This window comes from Globicephala melas, chromosome 13 (assembly GCF_963455315.2).
Source record: "Globicephala melas chromosome 13, mGloMel1.2, whole genome shotgun sequence".
Classification (NCBI taxonomy): domain Eukaryota; kingdom Metazoa; phylum Chordata; class Mammalia; order Artiodactyla; family Delphinidae; genus Globicephala; species Globicephala melas.
The window spans coordinates 78,206,201-78,224,840 of NC_083326.1; the positions used below are offsets into that span (position 1 = coordinate 78,206,201).

The 18,640-nt window shown below is 49.7% G+C and overlaps 1 protein-coding gene across 4 annotated transcripts in view; it reads right to left on the bottom strand.

Moving 5' to 3' along the window:
* Positions 1 to 250: 250 nt before the first annotated feature.
* The window catches only part of KSR2 (kinase suppressor of ras 2), a 404,863-nt gene continuing 386,473 nt past the window's right edge, over positions 251 to 18,640 (bottom strand). For 3 of the 4 annotated variants that reach the window (XM_060310061.1, XM_060310063.1, XM_060310060.1), the window contains 5 exons: positions 17,565 to 17,698; positions 12,829 to 12,960; positions 6,196 to 6,325; positions 4,829 to 4,962; positions 251 to 2,321 (listed from right to left, as the gene is read on the bottom strand). In XM_060310061.1, the coding sequence (XP_060166044.1) occupies positions 2,315 to 2,321; positions 4,829 to 4,962; positions 6,196 to 6,325; positions 12,829 to 12,960; positions 17,565 to 17,698 (537 nt within the window). In that variant the 3' untranslated portion in view covers positions 251 to 2,314. Of the gene's footprint in view, positions 2,322 to 4,824; positions 4,963 to 6,195; positions 6,326 to 12,828; positions 12,961 to 17,564; positions 17,699 to 18,640 lie in introns of those variants that run through there. The other variant, XM_060310062.1, reaches the window with a different exon arrangement.

Genomic DNA, 18,640 nt, shown 5'->3' on the forward strand with positions numbered 1-18,640 from the left:
CCAAAGGCGCAGGGGAAGCTGGGGTTTCTCCCTGGGTCCCTCAGGCTCCGCCCCTAACCTCAAGCTGGTGCTTGTGAACAAATGGAAAAATCAGCCTGTGGAGATGCTGCTGGGCCCTGCCAAAGGCTCTGGGTGGCCCTGTTAGTTGATTCTGGAAACAATGGAGGCAAGAGGGAGTGGGCTGCAGCTTCCGGGAGCTGACCTTGTCTGCTCATCCCCTTGCTTATTTCCCGCCCCCCCCCCCCCGCACACACAGAGGTCCATGATAAAGACTGGGGTCCACGGACCCAAGAAGTCTGATAGGGCTAAAGAGATGTGAGACCCTCAGGAGGCCCCGGCTCAGGTCTGGGGCGGGTCCGCTGGGTGACCTGCCTTAACAGCGCGGCGGCCGCTGACAAGAGCTGCCCGCAGCGATAGCAAAGCAGCTGGGCCTTGTGCAAACACGTGTCAACGCCTCCAGACACGCAAATGATGGGCTGAGGGCCACAGTGACAGATGCCCCAGAAGAGGAATGTTTAGGAATGGCTCACATGGGGGCCTGGAGCCTCTGGTCCCAGGCAGGTGGGAGCATTGGGAAAGTAACCAGGAAGGCCTTCTGGGGTTTCCCTCAGCCAGGGTCTCGGGAAGCATGACCGGTCTCATCATTTTTCCCAGTTTGGAAGCAGGCTTGGCCCCCCAGAGCGTGAACCAAAGTGGGGAAGATCCCCATATCCCTGGTTGGACGTTGAGTCTGAGCCCAGGTGGGTTTTTGAAGTCGGAGGTCCCCTCTCTTTGAGGGAGACATCTAGATAAGGTGGCGACCAGAAGCAAGGCTGGGCAGTGCCCAAGAAGTACGGCGGGACTGTGGGCAGAGCCTGGGCCTCCTGCCTAATGCCCAGCTGTCCTGCTAGCGCCCTGCTGGGGGGCAGATTTCCCTCGGATGCCTGGTCAGGTGAATGGGGTCCAGGGTTTGGGGAACGTAAGACATTCCCTTGTCAGGTAAGGAACGTAAGACGGAGGCCCTCCCCGTCATTCTGCACCTGACCTGCTCCCAGCGACCTCCGCGCAGAACACTGGACCCTGGTGTGGTTACAGCAAGAGCAGCTGGGCCAGGTGGGGAGTGAAGGTGAGGGATGGAAGGCAGGGGCGCTGAGTGTGCAGAGGCGTCAAACGGGGAGCCGCTCTGCGGTTCAGCACCAGCTGGAGCTGAAAATGCAGAACCCCGACAAAGAGCTGCCCTCCTCGCCTCCCCAGCTGGACTTTTTAAGGGTGAAGCAGCAGGAGCGCGGGAGGGGTCATTTGCAAACAAGATGCCGTGCACACGCCCTGTAACCCAACACACACACCGAACCCAACGACCCATCTCCATCATGGTGGTGGATAAACTTGCTGGTGTAAGTGCCAGGGCAGAGGGAGGGAAAAAGAATGTCCTAGAACCTCCCCCTCCCAGAACCCCAGTTCCCAAGGCTCAGACTTCAGGGGGCCGTCATGGATGAAGGTGAGCTGGAAGGAGCCCCCTGAAGTCATCTTGGCCAGGGAGCCACTGTGCTTTCCAAATGGAAGTGGGGGGCAGCGAGCAAGAAAGGGGACGAGGCTGTCACAGAACGGAGAGGGCAGCGGAAACGGGGAAGCGTAGCCCAGAGAGACCCAGAGCGCAGAAGACATGCACTTCGGAGCGATACGCAGAGGTGCCCAAACCTTGACAGGCTTGGGGTGGGGGGGCCTCCGAGAACAGATGTTTGCACAGGAACAGCTGAGCTTCCCGCCCAGATCTCGGCCCCGTAGCCTCCACTAAGCGCGCGCTCAGCTCTGCATTCCCGTCCCGTCTTTCCAGAGAGCACAGCTGGAACCCACCACACAGACACCGAAACAGCTGATGGGCGCTCAGCCCTGGACCTGGGGCAGCCTGACTCCCGTCACGAAGGGCAATCGAGAGCGGACGGTGTCGCGCACGTAGACACACACGCACACACAGACCGGTCCTGTGAGCCTGCCCGCGTGGGACCCCTGCCCTAGCCTCCACGGCCCAGGGGCTCCACATGCAGCCCAAAGTTCTCTCGTCTACACTGTTCCCTGGGCCTCACTGATCAACTCCGCATCTCCCTGGCTGGTCCCATGAAGTCCTGGCTCGGGGTCCCTACCCCTGCCCGAGCGAAGGCGTGGGTCTGGGGTGCGGGGAAGCTGCCGGGCTCAGTCGTGCAGCGCTCCCAGGCCGGCCGGGGTCGGTACCCTCTGATGGTGAGCCTCTGGCCTCCTGAGCTGGCAGAGGGCAGAGCAGGGGAGGAGAGGTGGCTTGGGAGCTGAGGCAGCTGAGCGCTGTCCCTTTGTCCAGTGGTCACAGCCTGGAGCACGGAGAGAAGGGAGAGAGTGGCAAGAGGTCACATGGGTACGACAACGCCATCTTTTGTGAATTAGCGCCCTCTCGGAGGTCAGGTGGTCTGAGATGAGCTGTTCCCGCCCTCCACAAGAAAAGGCTACTATGCGCTGGGCTCTGTGCCAAGCAACTCACATACCTGATCTCGTTTAAACCTGAGGATAGCCTGCAAGAAAGGCACATTGCACCGTTTTTACAGATGAGGCTCAGAGAGGTTAGGTGTTTTGCCCAAGGGTGTACAGCCAGGAGGCAGCAGGCTCTTCTCACTGGAGCATGTAGCTTCTGGACTAGGATGGTCACCCAGCTGTGAGCTGGGTTGAGGCCACGTGGAACCAGAACACCAGCCCGTGTGCCATGTGGAGTTGCTGAGAATGCTCAGTAAGGGATGGAGATAAAGGAAGCGGAGGTGAGAAAAGACCCACACCATAGACTCCAGCTGTGGGTGGAGGCTTTGCTGACTACCGTTGAGCCAGGGTCTGGGCTGTCAGGGGCAGAACTTATGCCCACTCTCCCAGGATGGTTCTAGAAAGACAGGCAGTCTTTGCCTAGAAGGCAGCAGAATGGAGGGGTCAAGATCATGGATTTAGGGTCCAGACCCATCTGGGTTCCAATATTTGCTCTGCTCCTTACTAGCTGTGTGACCTGTGAATAGGCACTTAACCTCTCTGTGCCTCCTCTGGGGGTACCAGACTACCTCTTAGGGAGGCCCTGAGGGTTCAGTGAGATAATGCAGACAGAATGCTTGACACAGCACCTATCACACACGTGTCTAATGAGTGGTGCCCAGATGATGGAGGTCGTGCTGGTGGTCGTGGCGAGGAAAAAAACTGCAAGCGGGGACTTGAACAGACACTTATACACCAATGTTCACAGCAACACTATTCACAATAGCCAAAAGGTGCAAACAAACCAAGCCTCCGTCAACAGATTAATGAACAAACAAAACGTGGTATAGACTTACAACGGAATATCACTCAGCCGTAAAAAGGAACGATGGTCTAATAACATATGCTACACCGTGGATGAAGCTTGAAAACATGCTGAGTAAGAGAAGCCAAACACAAAAGGATAAATATTGTACGCGGCCACTTACAGGGAGCATGTAGAACAGGTAAATTCGTACAGACAGAACGTGGATGGAAGATTAGGGGTTAGGGAGAGGAGGGATTAACCATTATTTCCTTTCTCCTGAGTCTGAAATTTAGTGTAGATTTTATACTCAAAGCACATCTCAATCTAGACCCACCCCCTTCAAGTGTTCAATAGCCCCATGTGGTATGTGGCTGTTTGGGGACAACACAGGCCCAAACGGTGGTCCATGGACCAGCAGTGTCGGTGTCACCTTGGAAATGCAAGATCTTGGGCCCCACCCCAGACGCACAGAATGAGAATCCGCATTTTAACAAAGTCCCTAGGTGATATGAATGCATATTAAATTTTGAGATGCACCGCTCTGGAACGCAGGCTTGCCCCAGCCTTGCCTCCAGCTCACCACGTGTTAAGCCACACTGGGATTCTAGAAATGCCAGGTCCTCTGATGGAGCCATGGAGGGGCAAACCCAAGATCCCAGAGGCGAGTTTTGAGTTAGCGGCTCTCCTCCTGGGAATGTGCCAGCTGCAGCTGAGACCTCTTGGTTGGTCCCCTGTGCAAATTACAAAGCCCTAGACAGGACCCAGATCCTGGGCCTACCGTAGCCAAGCCCTCCCCCAATCCACTGCCGACCCAGGTGGTTTCTGAAAGGACGACAGCAGCAGAGTGACCATCTCAAAGCCGATGAGTGTGAGTGAGGAGTCTAGAGGGGCTGATGTTGTGGGGAGAGCAAACTCTAGACTAGGGAGTTGGGACCTGACCTGTGTCCCCAGCTTTGTCACCAACACCCCATGCAGATGTGGGTGAGTTGCTGAATGTCTCTGGGCCACGGTTTCTCCATGTGTAAAAGAAGGAGGCTGGATAAATCTGGAATGGCCAGGAAAGGCATCCATGCACTGATTCTAAATAACTGCTGATGAGTACCACTGAGTGATGGCAGATGCACTGTGATAGATTAGTCATGTCTGCCGTGGGTACAGGAATAGGACACAGACACCTTGCCCGTCTATAGTCCGTGAATAGGTACACCCCAGGACTTTTCTACTTTGATGAATAGCTGACAGGTAGGGCTTGGTGGGTTCAGGGTACCACCTCATTGTGTGATGCTCAGACTTACTGGGGCATCAACCTTCATCAGGAGGAAACAGGCAATGAGGCAGCCATGGTAACCGCGGGGATCCAGGCCCTGTACGGCAGCCTCTAGGACCCAAATTGCAGAGGAGATTCCCCTGAACAGAAACACGGTGGGGAAGGGTAGTACGCTGGGGAGGGAGGTGGGTACACGGAAAGGAGACGGTTGGCAGAGGAGCTGGGGAGGGGAGCAAAAAGGTGACAAAGGCCAGAGGACAGGGCAGTGGGGAGAGATGCTAAGGGGGAACACTTACTCTGCAGACTTCCAGAAATGTCCAGGGTGAGACAGGCGGCGGTTTCGCTTTGGCAGTCTCTCCAGCATGTCCATAAGCTTGGTAAAGGTAGGTCTCTCTTCTTGTTCAAAGGCCCAGCAGAAGAGAAGAATGTCCTAAAAGAAACCAAGATGGTGATTTAACGTAACTAGTACCTTCTTGATTACTCCTTGACATCTCATTGGATTTGTCTGTTTGTCTACCCATTTGTTGCACTGCCAGATTCCTCCATCACCCATCCATCCATCCACCCACCCATGCATCTATCCACCCACCCATCCATCTATCTATTCATCTCAGTCCATGTATTTATCCTTCATCTACCATCCAGCCATGCATCACTCATCCATTGCAACATCCTTTTACTCATCCACTTTCTGAGCCTATATAGCAAACTAGGTAAATCCTATTAGAGAAGGTCTGGGATACATTGAAATCAATAATGCTCCCCAAGGAGTTTCTTGGCATTTTTCTCAAAAAGGAGGGAGAAAAGGGAATCCTGAAGCTTCTATCCACATCCTAATATTATAAGCGCCCTTAAAGTCACAGACAGGAAAATTACTCTTAGTAATTGCCTCACTTGAGAAAGGAAATCTAGAGACAGGTAATCCTTAAAAACATACCGGATAATTATGCCTTCCCTGACACATCTAGCTTCTGATCAAAACAGGATTCTTCCTGATGTGTTTTAGAGGATGATTACTAATTTATACTCAGGCTTCTCTGTTTCCACATGTCTTGTTCTGAGTTGGATAATGCCTTAAAAATTTTATGGAGATCCAAATAAAATTAGAATCATTAATACCAGTGATATCTTTTTTTTTTTTTTTTTTTCCGATATGCGGGCCTCTCACTGTTGTGGCCTCTCCCGTTGCGGAGCACAGGCTCCGGACACGCAGGCTCAGTGGCCATGGCTCACAGGCCCAGCTGCTCTGCGGCATGTGGGATCCTCCCGGACTGGGGCACGAACCTGTGTCCCCTACATCGGCAGGTGGACTCTCAACCACTGCGCCACCAGGGAAGCCCCTACCAGTGGTATCTTAATGTATGTCTTTAAAAAATAACAGAAAAAGAGGGATTCACTGGTTCTACTAGGCTCAGCAATCCCTTGCTGGGAAAAACCTGGCCAAGTGTTACTGTGCCCTGATAGTAGGAACCTGAATTGCAGGCACAGTTCAAAAGCTTTGCCTTCTAAGCTCCACATGATCACCTGACGAGTCTGTGCGCAGGCTTTCTGTCACCCTCCAGGAAAGCGTTTGCAACCTTATTAACATGCAGGAAAAAGAAGGCCCAGAATTGTGTCTGCTTCTCCCCTCATCCCCCAGACCTGGCACTATCCCGGGACTTACCGAGATTTCTTTTCCCATGCCAATCTGGCTGAGGTTGGGTTTCATGCCTGTGCCCATTTGCCAGATTATTGCCTCTGCTGGTTGGGTCTTGAAAGGCCACTCTCTGGCATGGAGTTCATACCAGATTGTCCTGTTGGCAGACATTGTTAAAGGGTGTGATACGTCCCTCGCAACTCCGTGTCCCCTTACCAACACGCGCCCACCCAGTCAGCCTGCTGGCTAACCACTCTGGCCCCCTAGTTTCTGCCTCACAGGGCTGGTGTTCTGCTACCTAAGATGTACATAAAGCTTTGTCAATGTCTTAGAAGTCATGCTTATCCCAGGATATCTTCTCTGGTGCCTGAATTAAAATGAATCAAAAGCTAGAACCTGAACAGTCTAATATAATGCGGCTAGGATCTCTGACCCCATGCCTGTAATTTTAGGAAACTATTGTAAGGGGAATATAAGGGATACAGACAAAAACTCAATGACAAGGATCTTCTGTACACCATTATATAGAACACTGAAAAAAGTAGCAATAATACAATTGTTCAATAACAAGAATTGACACTCCCTAACACCATACACAAAAAAAACTCAAAATGGATTAAAGACCTAAATGTAAGGCCAGACACTATCAAACTCTTAGAGGAAAACATAGGCAGAACACTCTGACATAAATCACAGCAAGATCCTTTTTGACCCACCTGCTAGAGAAATGGAAATAAAAACAAAAATTAACAAATGGGACCTAATGAAACTTAAAAGCTTTTGTACAACAAAGGAAACCATAAACAAGACAAAAAGGCAACCCTCAGAATGGGAGAAAATATTTGCAAATGAAGCAGCTGACAAAGGATTAATCTCCAAAATATACAAGCAGCTCACGCAGCTCAATAACTAAAAAACAAACAACCCAATCCTAAAATGGGCAGAAGACCTAAATAGACATTTCTCCAAAGAAGACATACAGACTGCCAACAAACACATGAAAGAATGCTCAACATCACTAAGCATTAGAGAAATGCAAATCAAAACTACAATGAGGTATCATCTCACACCAGTCAGAATGGCCATCATCAAAAAATCTACAAACAATAACTGCTGGAGAGAGTGTGGAGAAAAGGGAATCCTCCTGCACTGTTGGTGGGAATGCAAATTGATACAGCCACTATGGAGAACAGTATGGAGGTTCCTTAAAAAACTAAAAATAGAACTACCATACGACCCAGCAATCCTCCTACTGGGCATATACCCTGAGAAAACCGTAATTCAAAAAGATACATGTACCACAATGTTCACTGCAGCACTATTTACAATAGCCAGGACATGGAAGCAACCTAAGTGTCCATCGACAGATGAATGGATAAAGAAGATGTGGCACATCTACACAATGAAATATTACTCAGCCATAAAAAGGAATGAAAGTGAGTTACTTGTAGTGAGGTGGATGGACCTAGAGTCTGTCATACAGAGTGAAGTAAGTCAGAAAGAGAAAAACAAATACCGTATGCTAACACATATATATGGAATCTAGAAAAATTGTACTGATGAACCTAGTGGAGGGCAGGAATAAAGACGCTGATGTAGAGAACGGACTTGAGGTCATGGGGGGAGGGGCAGGCTGGGACGCAGTGAGAGAGCAGTATTGACATATACACACTACCAAATGTAAAACAGCAATGGGAAGCTGCTGCACAGCACAGGGAGATCAGCTCGGTGCTTTGTGACCACCTAGGGGGGTGGTTTAGGGAGAGTGGGAGGAAGGCTCAAGCGGGAGGGGATATGGGGATATATGTACACATAAAGCTGATTCACTTTGTTGTACGGCAGAAACTAACATCACATTGTAAAGCAATTAGACTCCAATAAAGATTAAAAAAATAACTGGTTACATGTATTATGGTAAATCCATAAACTAAGATATTTATTATTATTATTATAACATTTCAAAGAAATTTTGCTGACATAAAAAATGCTCAAAATATAATTTTAAGTGAAAAAAGCAGGACACAAAACTGTATATAAGGTATGTTATGCTTTTTAAATACCACTATATATGTATGGACAGGAGAATAAGAGCAACACAGCAAAACGTTAACAAGGGCTCCCTCTCAGTGATAGAAAGGACAGAATTTTTTTCTATCAAGGGCTCCCTCTCAGTGATAGAAAGGACAGAATTTTTTTCTATTATATTTGTGTGTTCTAAGAAGGAAACTTCCTTTGAAATAGTGGAAAGAAAAAAAAAACAATCTGAGGGTCAGACTGCCTTGGGTTCAAGTCCTGATTCTATTCTATGCTAGTAATATGTCACTGGGTAGGTTGCTTCCCTTCTGAATCCAGGTTTCCCTACTTGCCAAATGAGAATGATGATAAAACTGCTGTGGAAGAATGTTTATCTGGGAGGCTGAATGCCAGAACAACTCGATGCCGGAATTATTCTAGAGAGATCGACTATGTTATCGTCTGTTTCATAAATCACGACGTTGTAATGATGGAAGAAACGACTGCCTGCTGCAGTAAGCGGCACGTGGGGACGGATGGGGAGATGGGCTGGGCAGTGCCTAAGTGATGCTGGGAGGTGTGGGCGGCAGTGAGGACTATGGTGCATGTGTCGGGGTGTTCAGAGGATGCTGGGGTGTCACTGAGCTGTACGGTGGGGATAGGTCTCAACTCACTGAGACTTCCCAACTCAGGGACTAACTGAAACCATCCTAAGAAATGATCTTTCTTCTAACCTAAGATAATTTATGTAAATTTGCTTTAAAGAGCACGAAGCACTCAGTTACCCTTTTACTGATAGAGGACTGTATCAAACCAGCTATTTCTAGGGTTCCGCCTCTCAGCATCTTCTCATCCCTCTGGGGCGAGGAGGGGTGGTGATGCTCAGGTGTTGGGATGTTGAGTTAGGTGGTCAGGAAGTTCTCAAGTTACGTGCGGGATGATTCTAGTTCTTTTCATCATAAACAATAACACTTATTGAGTTTTCACTCTGCGCTAGACACTAATCTTAGCCTTTTGTATTTACTATGATTATGGGGGAGGTGTATTAGCATGGCTTTTACTCTGATGTTCTGCTATCTGGGGCCTTGCTGACCCTGGCAGGACTGCCCCTCCCAGGGCTAGCCAATTCCTAGAGATAGTAAAGGACTGACCTGTAAGTGTGCTTTTCATATGCAAACTAAACAATCCAAAGTCCTCCACCATCCCTCCATCTCCTCTATCAGGCTCAGGGCCAATATTCCCCTTCCCTACTCAGGACAGCCCCCATACCCCAGAGCCCACTGAAATTAGTTAAGCTAGCCAATGCTAAGCCTGCTTACCCTGCCTCGCCCCTTCCTTCCCGAGAAAACCACAATAACGGCTCTTGCCCACATTTTCTTCCTGCTCCCTCTGCCTCCTGACTGACCCTGGTGTTTCCCCGTGTGGCCCTGCGTCGTATGATGTGCCCTCTCCTTCTGGGGACTGTGAATAACAAACTATCCAGTGGTAGTTGTTTCCTGATCTATTGGCCTCATCAAACCCGAATAATAATTAAACCCACGTTTTAAACAAGAAGTGCTATTATCAGCTCCATTTTACAGCTGGGGAAACTGAGGCTCACAAAGGTTACATACCTTACCCAGGGTCATACAGCAAAATAAGAGGTATAGCCAGAGTTGAAGCCATCTGACTACAGAATTACACCACTGGCCATTATGCTATACTGAGAAACCTACACTCCATCCCATTTGAGGGTCCTTTGTAATTGGGGCAGTGAACTATTTGGGAGGGCAACCCTCTAGTTGATGGTTGGGGCCTAGTGAAGGAGGCACACACAGAGTGTAGGCACCACTCATGTGAAGGGGGGAAGGGAGCCTATCAGGAGCTTGGCCTTGTGCTGTGTGCCTTACAGGTGTTTTCTCATTCGATCCTTAGAACATCTCAATGGGCTTTATTATCTTTGATTTATGGCTGAGGGAAGTAGGGCTTTGAGTAGTGAAATGACTCTCAAGCCTGGGGGCTCTGCGGTTTAAAGCTCCAACCCTGGGGTCAGGATGTCCCAAGTTTGACTCCCAGCTCCACTGCTAATTACCATAAGGCAAGTCACTAAGCCACTCGGAACCTCAGTTTCCTCATCTGTCAATTGGGAACAATGGTACCTGCTTCAAAGTGTGCTTCTGAAGATGCCATGAGGCAGCACCCATCACAGACTTAACACGGTGCTCAATACACTTTTAAGGCCCATTTTTGTTCAAAGTCGTGCCCCAGCATGATGTTCCCAGGCAACAAGATGCAGCTAATTGGCAGGAAACCGGGAGCACCAGGTCCCTCGGAACTCAACAGTGTCAGGAATAAAAGCCTCATTAAAACTTCCTTTCAAACCTAACTTTCAAGAGAAACGCGCTTGAAGGGGAAAAAAATTGCTAAAGATTAAAACTCCAGTGGAAAACCAATTACTTACTTTGGTACATTTTGTTAATTACATTCTTTTTTTTCTTTTGCTAAACTGATAGTAAAATATACCAACTTAATTATTGCAATTTGGTTTCAGATAACAATATCTAACTAGATAAAGATTTGGGCATAAACTAATCAGGGCAAGTGACAGCCTCTTAAGGGGCCCAAGTGACAGATGGCGAGGATCCTGATGTGGCCGCAAACACTGCCCCCACCCCGATTTATAGAGAGCACGCAGCAGGGGTGCTTTTCCGGGGAAGATATTCTCTGTAACATCTCTTGGTGGCGCTAAATCTAACTGCACACATCTGCAAGCCTCCAACTTTCCCAAACAGCTTTCCCAGCTTATCTCTGCCAGTCCATGTAACCGCCCCCGCGGTCGGTCGAGGTAAGGTGAGGATTAGCATGGCCATCTGAGGGACAGGCGCGCGGAAGCCTTCCTGCTGCACCTTCTCAGAGCGTCCGGACCTGCATCTCAGGGCTGTGCCCTGGACCCTCTCTCCCTCCTCTGTACTTTCAAAGACACCTCATCCCCTCCCACGGCTGCAGTCACTCTCTTGGCCGCCAAGTCCTGAACTCTTCTTTCCCAAACTTAAAATGTGTGGCTTCAGCCGCCTTCTGGTTGCTCCCCTCGGCTGTCTCCAAGGCGGCTCACACTCACTGTGTCCAAATCTGCTGTCTCTGCCTTTCTGGCGTGGCCCAACCCTGCCCCACCTCCAGGGTCTCTACTTTGGTGAATGACACTACTGTCTGCCAAGTTGCTTCAGGCAGATATCTGGCATCACCCACATTTAAACCAACAATCAAGCCCTATCACTTCCACCCGCAAAATGCTGCTTCTTATGTCCAATCTCAGCTTTCACACCCCCTGGCACTGATTCAGCAGAGAATCTCAGCATCTCCCCCCTGGGTTGGTCAACTGGCCCCAATCTTGTCCTTCTCCTTTCCGTTTTCAACACAGTAGTGATTGTTCTAAAGCTCAGAGTGTGATTATGTGCTCAATACACTTTTAAAAGTCACTCTTCTGCTCAGTAACCATCAGTGGCTCCCTACTGCCCTGAAGATGAAAACTCCTTAACTCAGCCTCTAGGTCCCTGCAGAATGCCTTCTTTCCTCTCTAGTCCCTCATCTCACCACCCCAGGCTCATTTTTTCCTGATTCTCCATCCATCAGCTTCATCTTCTTCCCTCCACTCCTGCTCCCCACATATTCCTCCATTGTGGGCAATTTGTTCTTTTTCACCCTTGTTGCTTTTCATATGCTCCTTCTATCTGGAACACTTCACCTTACCCTCACCTGGACTACTTACACTCAATCTTTAACACAGGCTCAGGAGTCACCTCCTCCAGGAAGCTCTCTCTGATCTCCCAGGTTGGATTTAGTTCCTCCTTTCTTCCCACAGTCCTGTGTTTATCCCCAGCATAGCACTTATCACAGAATTTTGTAAAAAAACCTGTTTCCTTGTCTGTCTTCCACCAGACAAGAGAGAATAGGGACCTATGGTGGTTTTAAAATGTCCACAAATTGTTTGATATTCCTTCCTGTAAAAAGTAGAGCTTAATTCCCCTCCCTGTGATTTGCTGACTTGCTTCTAACAAACAGAATACGGTAGAAGTGACGATGTACAATTCCTGCGACTAGGTCATAAAGGCAATGCAGCTTCTTGCCGCCGTGTTGTGAGGTCCCTCAAGCAGCCTTTGGAAAGGTCTGTGTGGTGAGGAACTGAGGCCTCCTGCCAACAGCCATGTGAGCAGGCCACCTTGGAAATGGATCCTCAGCCTGTCAAACCTTCAGATGAGACCGCAGCCCTGGCCAACATCTTGACTGCAGCCTAATGCAAGATCCTGAGCCAGTTCAGAACCAAGCCCAAATTCCTGGCCACAGAAACTTGAGATAATAAAGGTCGTTTTAAGCCACTAAGTTTTTGACAATTTGTTAAGAACAGGCACCCAGTAAATAGCTATTGCACGAATGAATGAATGAATCAGGTAACTTGCCATGGTCACACAACCAGTTAGAAACCAGGCATGAAGGTTTGCTAGGGTCTCTCTACTACAGCCCACTCAGATCCCCCCTAACTCACCCAGAAATCCAGCCACCTCTTCCTCCGCAGACAGATGCCCTGTCCCTTCCAGAAGCACTAAGGGAATGTTTTGGGAAGTGCCCCTCTGCCCAGGCTGGGGCTCTCAAAAGCCAGAGTGGGCCACCTACCCAAGCGCAAAGACGTCCGAGTGTTTGGAGAAGGGGAGCTTGTCTTCCTCTGTGTCGGGAGACAGCTGGCGGATGATCTCCGGGGCCAAGTGGCACAGCCAGCCGCTCTGGATACGCAGCTTGTCATCACGCCTGGAGAAGCAAAGCACAGAGTGAGCCCCGTTTCACAGCCCAGGGAGGACCAGTCCTCCATCACGGACCCCAAGTCCCTGGACCATCTCTGCTGGCTTTCTTGTGTTCCTCCCCCATCCCTAGCCCCCCATCAAGCACTGCCTGACCTTGTACTTGAGGCCAAGACTCAGTGGGAGGTGCAGGAAAGGCTGATCTGGAGAGAGACACCCAACACCCAAACAGTCATCGTGTCCCTTCGCCTCTGAGGCGCCCCCTTCTCCATCTTCATTTAACAAATACAGCCGATTCTTGTTATTCGTGGCGCTTATGTTCTATAAAGTCTCAGCAAACACTGAATTAGTGAAAACTGAGTTTTTGCTCCTGGAGGAAATGTATATATACACACGCATGCACACATCTCAAAAAGATTATAATCTTACATCCTGAAAACAATTCATCCTAGTCTATTTTATTTTACACAAGAGAAAACGAGGCTCAGAAGTATTACGTGATTTGCCCTGAGGCTGCCCCACTACCAGGGGGCAGAATTGCAAAACCCATCCAACTGGCCCCAGAGCTGGAGCTCCTTGCCCCGCACTGCACCATCCCTTCTCCATCCTCTGGTCATCGCTGATGAGAGCTGAAACAAAACTGCACAGCGTCCTCTCCTTGGACCTCAGCTGGGAACATGTGCATCAGTTGACTCAAGTTTTTCACCACCCTGTACATGGCCACGAATGACTGTGAATGTGCCGTGAGTATTGATTTGGGGGTTACAAATAAATTTTAGCGAGTAGGTGAATTTGCAGATATGGAATCCGCGAATAATGAGGACCGACTGTATTTATGAGCACCCGCTCTGCCTAGGCTCTGTTCTCTGCACTGGGACCACAGCAGTGAACAAGACTGACAAAGTCCCTGCCCTCCTGGAGCTTGTACTTTGGTAGGGGAAAGTGATGACAAATGAATTATCTAAATAGGAAAGATTAAAATAGGAGAATGTGTCAAAGATAAGAGGGAGCTGACTTTAGGTAAAATGTGAGCTAAGATTTTCAGATTTTCATGACATAAAGGATCCAGCCACGCGAGCAAGGAGAAGCGTATTCCAGGCAGGAGATCATGACCTAAAGGATCCAGCCATGCAAACAAGGAGAAGCGTATGCCAGGCAGAAGATCATGACATAAAGGATCCAGCCATGCGAACAAGGAGAAGCGTATTCCAGGCAGGAGATCATGACATAAAGGATCCAGCCATGCCAACAAGGAGAAGCGTATGCCAGGCAGAAGGTCATGACATAAAGGATCCAGCCATGCGAGCAAGGAGAAGAGTATTCCTAAGATTTTCATGACATAAAGGATCCAGCCATACAAACAAGGAGAAGAGTATTCCAGGCAGGAGAGAAGTTAGGACAAAGGCCCAAGGCAGGCCCTCTTTGGGGTGTTCTAGAAACCCCAAGAACATCAGTGTAGTGGGGACATATCATGCTACCCCACTGGCATGACCAGGCCCTGAGGGGTGGGGTGGAGTGGAACGCTGTTGCCAAAAGGGCAAACGTCCCTGTTCCCATCTCATCCAACAGCCCCTTCTGCCTCCTCCTGACTCACTGGGGCAGTTTGGAATTGTAGGGCTGGGCCAGGAAGGAGGGTGCTGGCCACTCGCTAACCATCATCCTGGGGCGGACGTGAGCATGTGCCTAGAGGGGGCTGGAAGCCAGGCCTGGCACAGACACCCTGGGGTGTCCTGTTCCCATGGTGATGGACCCATCAGTGACCAACCCAAATCATCTTCATTATGGTTATTATTATGATCAATAACAGCCTGTGGGCAACTGTCATGATACCACTGGCATCTCAAATGACACCTTTTCTGGACGATGGTAGAACAGCTGTAGGCAAGGCAATGCCGGGGACGGGCTCAGGGGAAGCTCTGGCATCTGTATGGATGTTCAGGACGTGCTCACTTTACTGCTACCCCCACCCCTGCCCCAGGCTCGGCTGAGCTCCCCTTTCTGGGCACCCAGCACTGTCAATGCCCCAAGGTCTAACTGAGGGAAGGGTAGGAAGGCAAGTAACTCCTGCTGAGTACCTCCTGTATGTCAGGCTGTCCACCCAACTTAATTCTTATGTGCCCACAATCAGGTGGATATCACCCCTGTTCTATGGGTCAGGAAATAGCCTCAAAGAGCTTAAGTGACCCTCCCAAAGCCATGAAGGTAACAAGGGAAAGAACTAACATCCGTTTGATTGCAAGTCTTTAAAACTCCAGCGACTAAACTCCTAACCACAATTCCACACGAATTCTATAGCACACCATTTGGGAGCAAAGTTCTGAACTAAGCCCTATTTTCCCTCCAACAGGGAAAAAAGCACAGGAAGCCACCAATGGCTACTCCTGGGTAGCCAGACGCTGTGGATCTCTGGTTGGGAGAGATTGCTGAGGGCTCCCTGGCCTCTTGCAACACCAACTGGGTTTGCGTTGACAGCCAGGCTGGGGCACGGTGGGGGCGGGGGCAGTGTGCTGTCTGGGCGACAAGGCCAGAAGCCACCTTGCCCTTGACTTGCACTCCCTTCCTGGTTGACACTGGGCCTTCATGAATGAGCTGAAGGTCATTCCTTTTCCCTTTGCTTTCTCGTCTCCCTGTGGCTTCAGAAAACCATGAATCTAAAGGGAAAAAATCAGGAATTTCCCTGGTGGCGCAGTGGTTAAGAATCCGCCTGCCAATGCAGGGGACACGGGTTCAAGCCCTGGTCCGGGAAGATCCCACATGCCGCGGAGCAGCTAAGCCCGCAAGCCACAACTACTGAACCTGCATGCCACAACTACTGAGCCCGCGTGCCACAACTACTGAAGCCCACACTCCTAGAGCCTGTGCTCCACAACAAGAGAAGCCACCACAATGAGAAGCCTGTGCACTGCAACAGAGTAAACCCCACTCGCCACAACTAGAGAAAGCCTGCATGCAGCAACAAAGACCCAACGCAGCCAAAAATAAATAAATAAATAAATTTTAATAAATAAATAAAGGGAAAAGATCAGAGGCCCTCTGGTTTTTGGGGGAGAAGCCACTGACAAGGAGAAAGCGTGTGGACCTGCCACCAGGAGGGAGGAATCTGATTTTTTTTTCTCTTAAGAGCCTTGAGCTAGGTTGAAGACAACGCCTGCTAAACCTCTTGTCTTGACACAAGTACTTGGGCTCATAGTGATGTCAACAACTGCTTCCTCTGTCGTTGGCCTGGGGCAATGGAAACAGGGAGGGAGCGATTCCCCAACCAGTAAACTGGAACCTAAGTGGGTTCTTGGCTTCTTGGGTTCTGACTTGATGACTCTCTCCATCTATCCACTGATCCGTTTGTTAATTTCCTGTCTACTTACTTTCTTATCTTAGGGACTAGATGTAGTTTTGGAGATGAATCTCTTTGGGTGGAGTAAACTCTAAAAAAAACCCTTAAGCTTCTGTTTGTTACTACAACACACAGGAACAGCTAGATCAGGCTCCACCGCATTTCAGAGGGTCTGACTGAGATTCAAGGTATTACAGAGCATGAACAAAATTCACTTTGTTGGGGGGCTCCTGGGTGTACCTCAAAGGGATCAGGGATTCTCCAAAGCAGCTGAAATGGAAGTACAATGAGAGAAACCAGGGCTTGGGGGGTGCTGCCTTTCTGGAGAGACGTACCATTTGTTGAAAGAGGCACGATTAGAGAGAACATGCTGGGTTTAAAGTGTGTGTGTGTGTGTGTGTGTGTGTGTGTGTGTGTGTGTGTGTCACACACTCCAAGTTAAAAGTCACAAAGGGCAGACCTTCTGAATTGGGATCAGGCTGCTTTTCACATGGTCAACTCAAGGTAGCTTGCTCCAGGGTGAGTGGTGGCTGAGAGTTTATTACTTAACAATAGTTAATGACCCTCCTGGGTGATACTGAGGAGGTATAAGCAAATTAATGCTAATTACAACAACTCCACAGAAGCCACTGGCGTGGCCAGAAAGTTCGTTCGGGTTTGCCCATAAGATGGTACAGAAAAGCCCGAACGAACTTTTTGGCCAACCCAGTATTCTTTGTAGTGCTTGATGTGCTCCAGGCCTTGTGCTGGATGCTTGCTGTGTGTTGTCTTATTCTACCCTCGTAATGACCCTCTGAGGCAGGAATCATCACACCCACCATTTTTCTTGCAGGAAAGTGAAGGCACAGTTCGTAAGTGGCAGAGTCAAGTTGGGCCCCGGGTGGGTCTGACTTTCAATCCCTTGCTCTTAACTACACTCCTGCTGTGCTAAACCAACGGGATTCATAAGAACACTTTGAGCAACGGTGCTTGGGGGAGCCCAGCTTCCATGTGCGTGCTTGGAGTAAGGAGAGTGTCTTCCAGTGAAACTCAAGGGCAAGGGCGTTGCAGGATTGAAGCATGCTTTGTGCCCATTCAAAGGCGCCATTTCCAAGACAGGCCCCATGGGACTCAGAGTGTGACCCGGGCATCCGCACTGCATCATGGGCTCAGCAGCCTAGCCGCGCAGCTAAGCGACCTCAGGTCCAGCATCACGTCTAGGTCACTGAAGCCATCTGGGCGACTTCTCATCCCCTGACCGTCATCTGTCAAGAACCCCTCTGGGACCTCCTACCACCTCTCACCTGCCAGCCTGCAGCACCCCGGAAATGCTGAAGAGCCCAAAGTCTGTGATCACCACTTTGCCGTTGTCGTAGAAGACGTTCTTGGACTTGAGGTCCTTGTGCAGGATTCCCTTGGCGTGGAGGTAGCCCATGCCCTGCAAGAAACAAGGGTACAGGGAGCTGCCAGAGGACACCCACGCGCTCACGGCCAGCCTGGCTCGGGGTCACGATTCACACGCCCTGCCCTTCCACTGAAACCGCACTGAACAGCTGCAGATCTGGGACCCAAATGCCAAGGTTTGCAGGTGGGGTGGAGAAGGCATGGCGAGTGGGAACAGGCAGGGTCCCCAAGACAGAAATCTGCCACCCCCCTCACATCATAGCAAAACCATCTCCATCTAAGCTCTTCTGCTTCCTGAAGAAGAAACGAAGGAAGGTCTCCCCAGAGGGAGAGGGGCGGGGACAAACCTGAAAAGAGGCCCCCAGAGTAAGGAATCCCATCGGCCATGTTCTCCACTTCCATTCTGCAAAATAACTTAACTGCAGGAGACTTGCTCCTTAGATCTACTTAACCCACACAACTGCAGAATTTCACTGTGCGCCTCAAGAGACATATCACAAGGCGATAATCAAGAACATGGAGAAGGGGCTGTGAGAGGTCAAGCTTAAGGGTGAAACGTCTAGATTTCTCTTTTTGCCTTAATGAGCAGTCACATTTTTATTTCTTTTTGCAGCTCAGTCCTGACACTTCCGATGGGAAATAAAAACCTGAAGACCATGGACTAATGAGGCACCCGCCAGAAAACACAGGATGTTCCTGTTTGTTTTAATCCCAAACAACACCAATTTGATGCCTCCCCAGCAGCTGTGGAGAGAGATGGCTTACATTCATGGGAATTCAAGGCTTCAAGGGGTAAGGGAGTTTATCAATGAGAAGAGTCCCTCCCCCCGCCCCGGGTCTCTGCACACACCCAATTATCATGATGATGGGGCACCAGATGGAAACCAAACATTAGTAGACCATCCCTCATGCTTGTATCTGGCCTGGTATCGTGCAGGTCAAGTTTAATCGCTTTTAAGCCCAGACTGTTGATCTG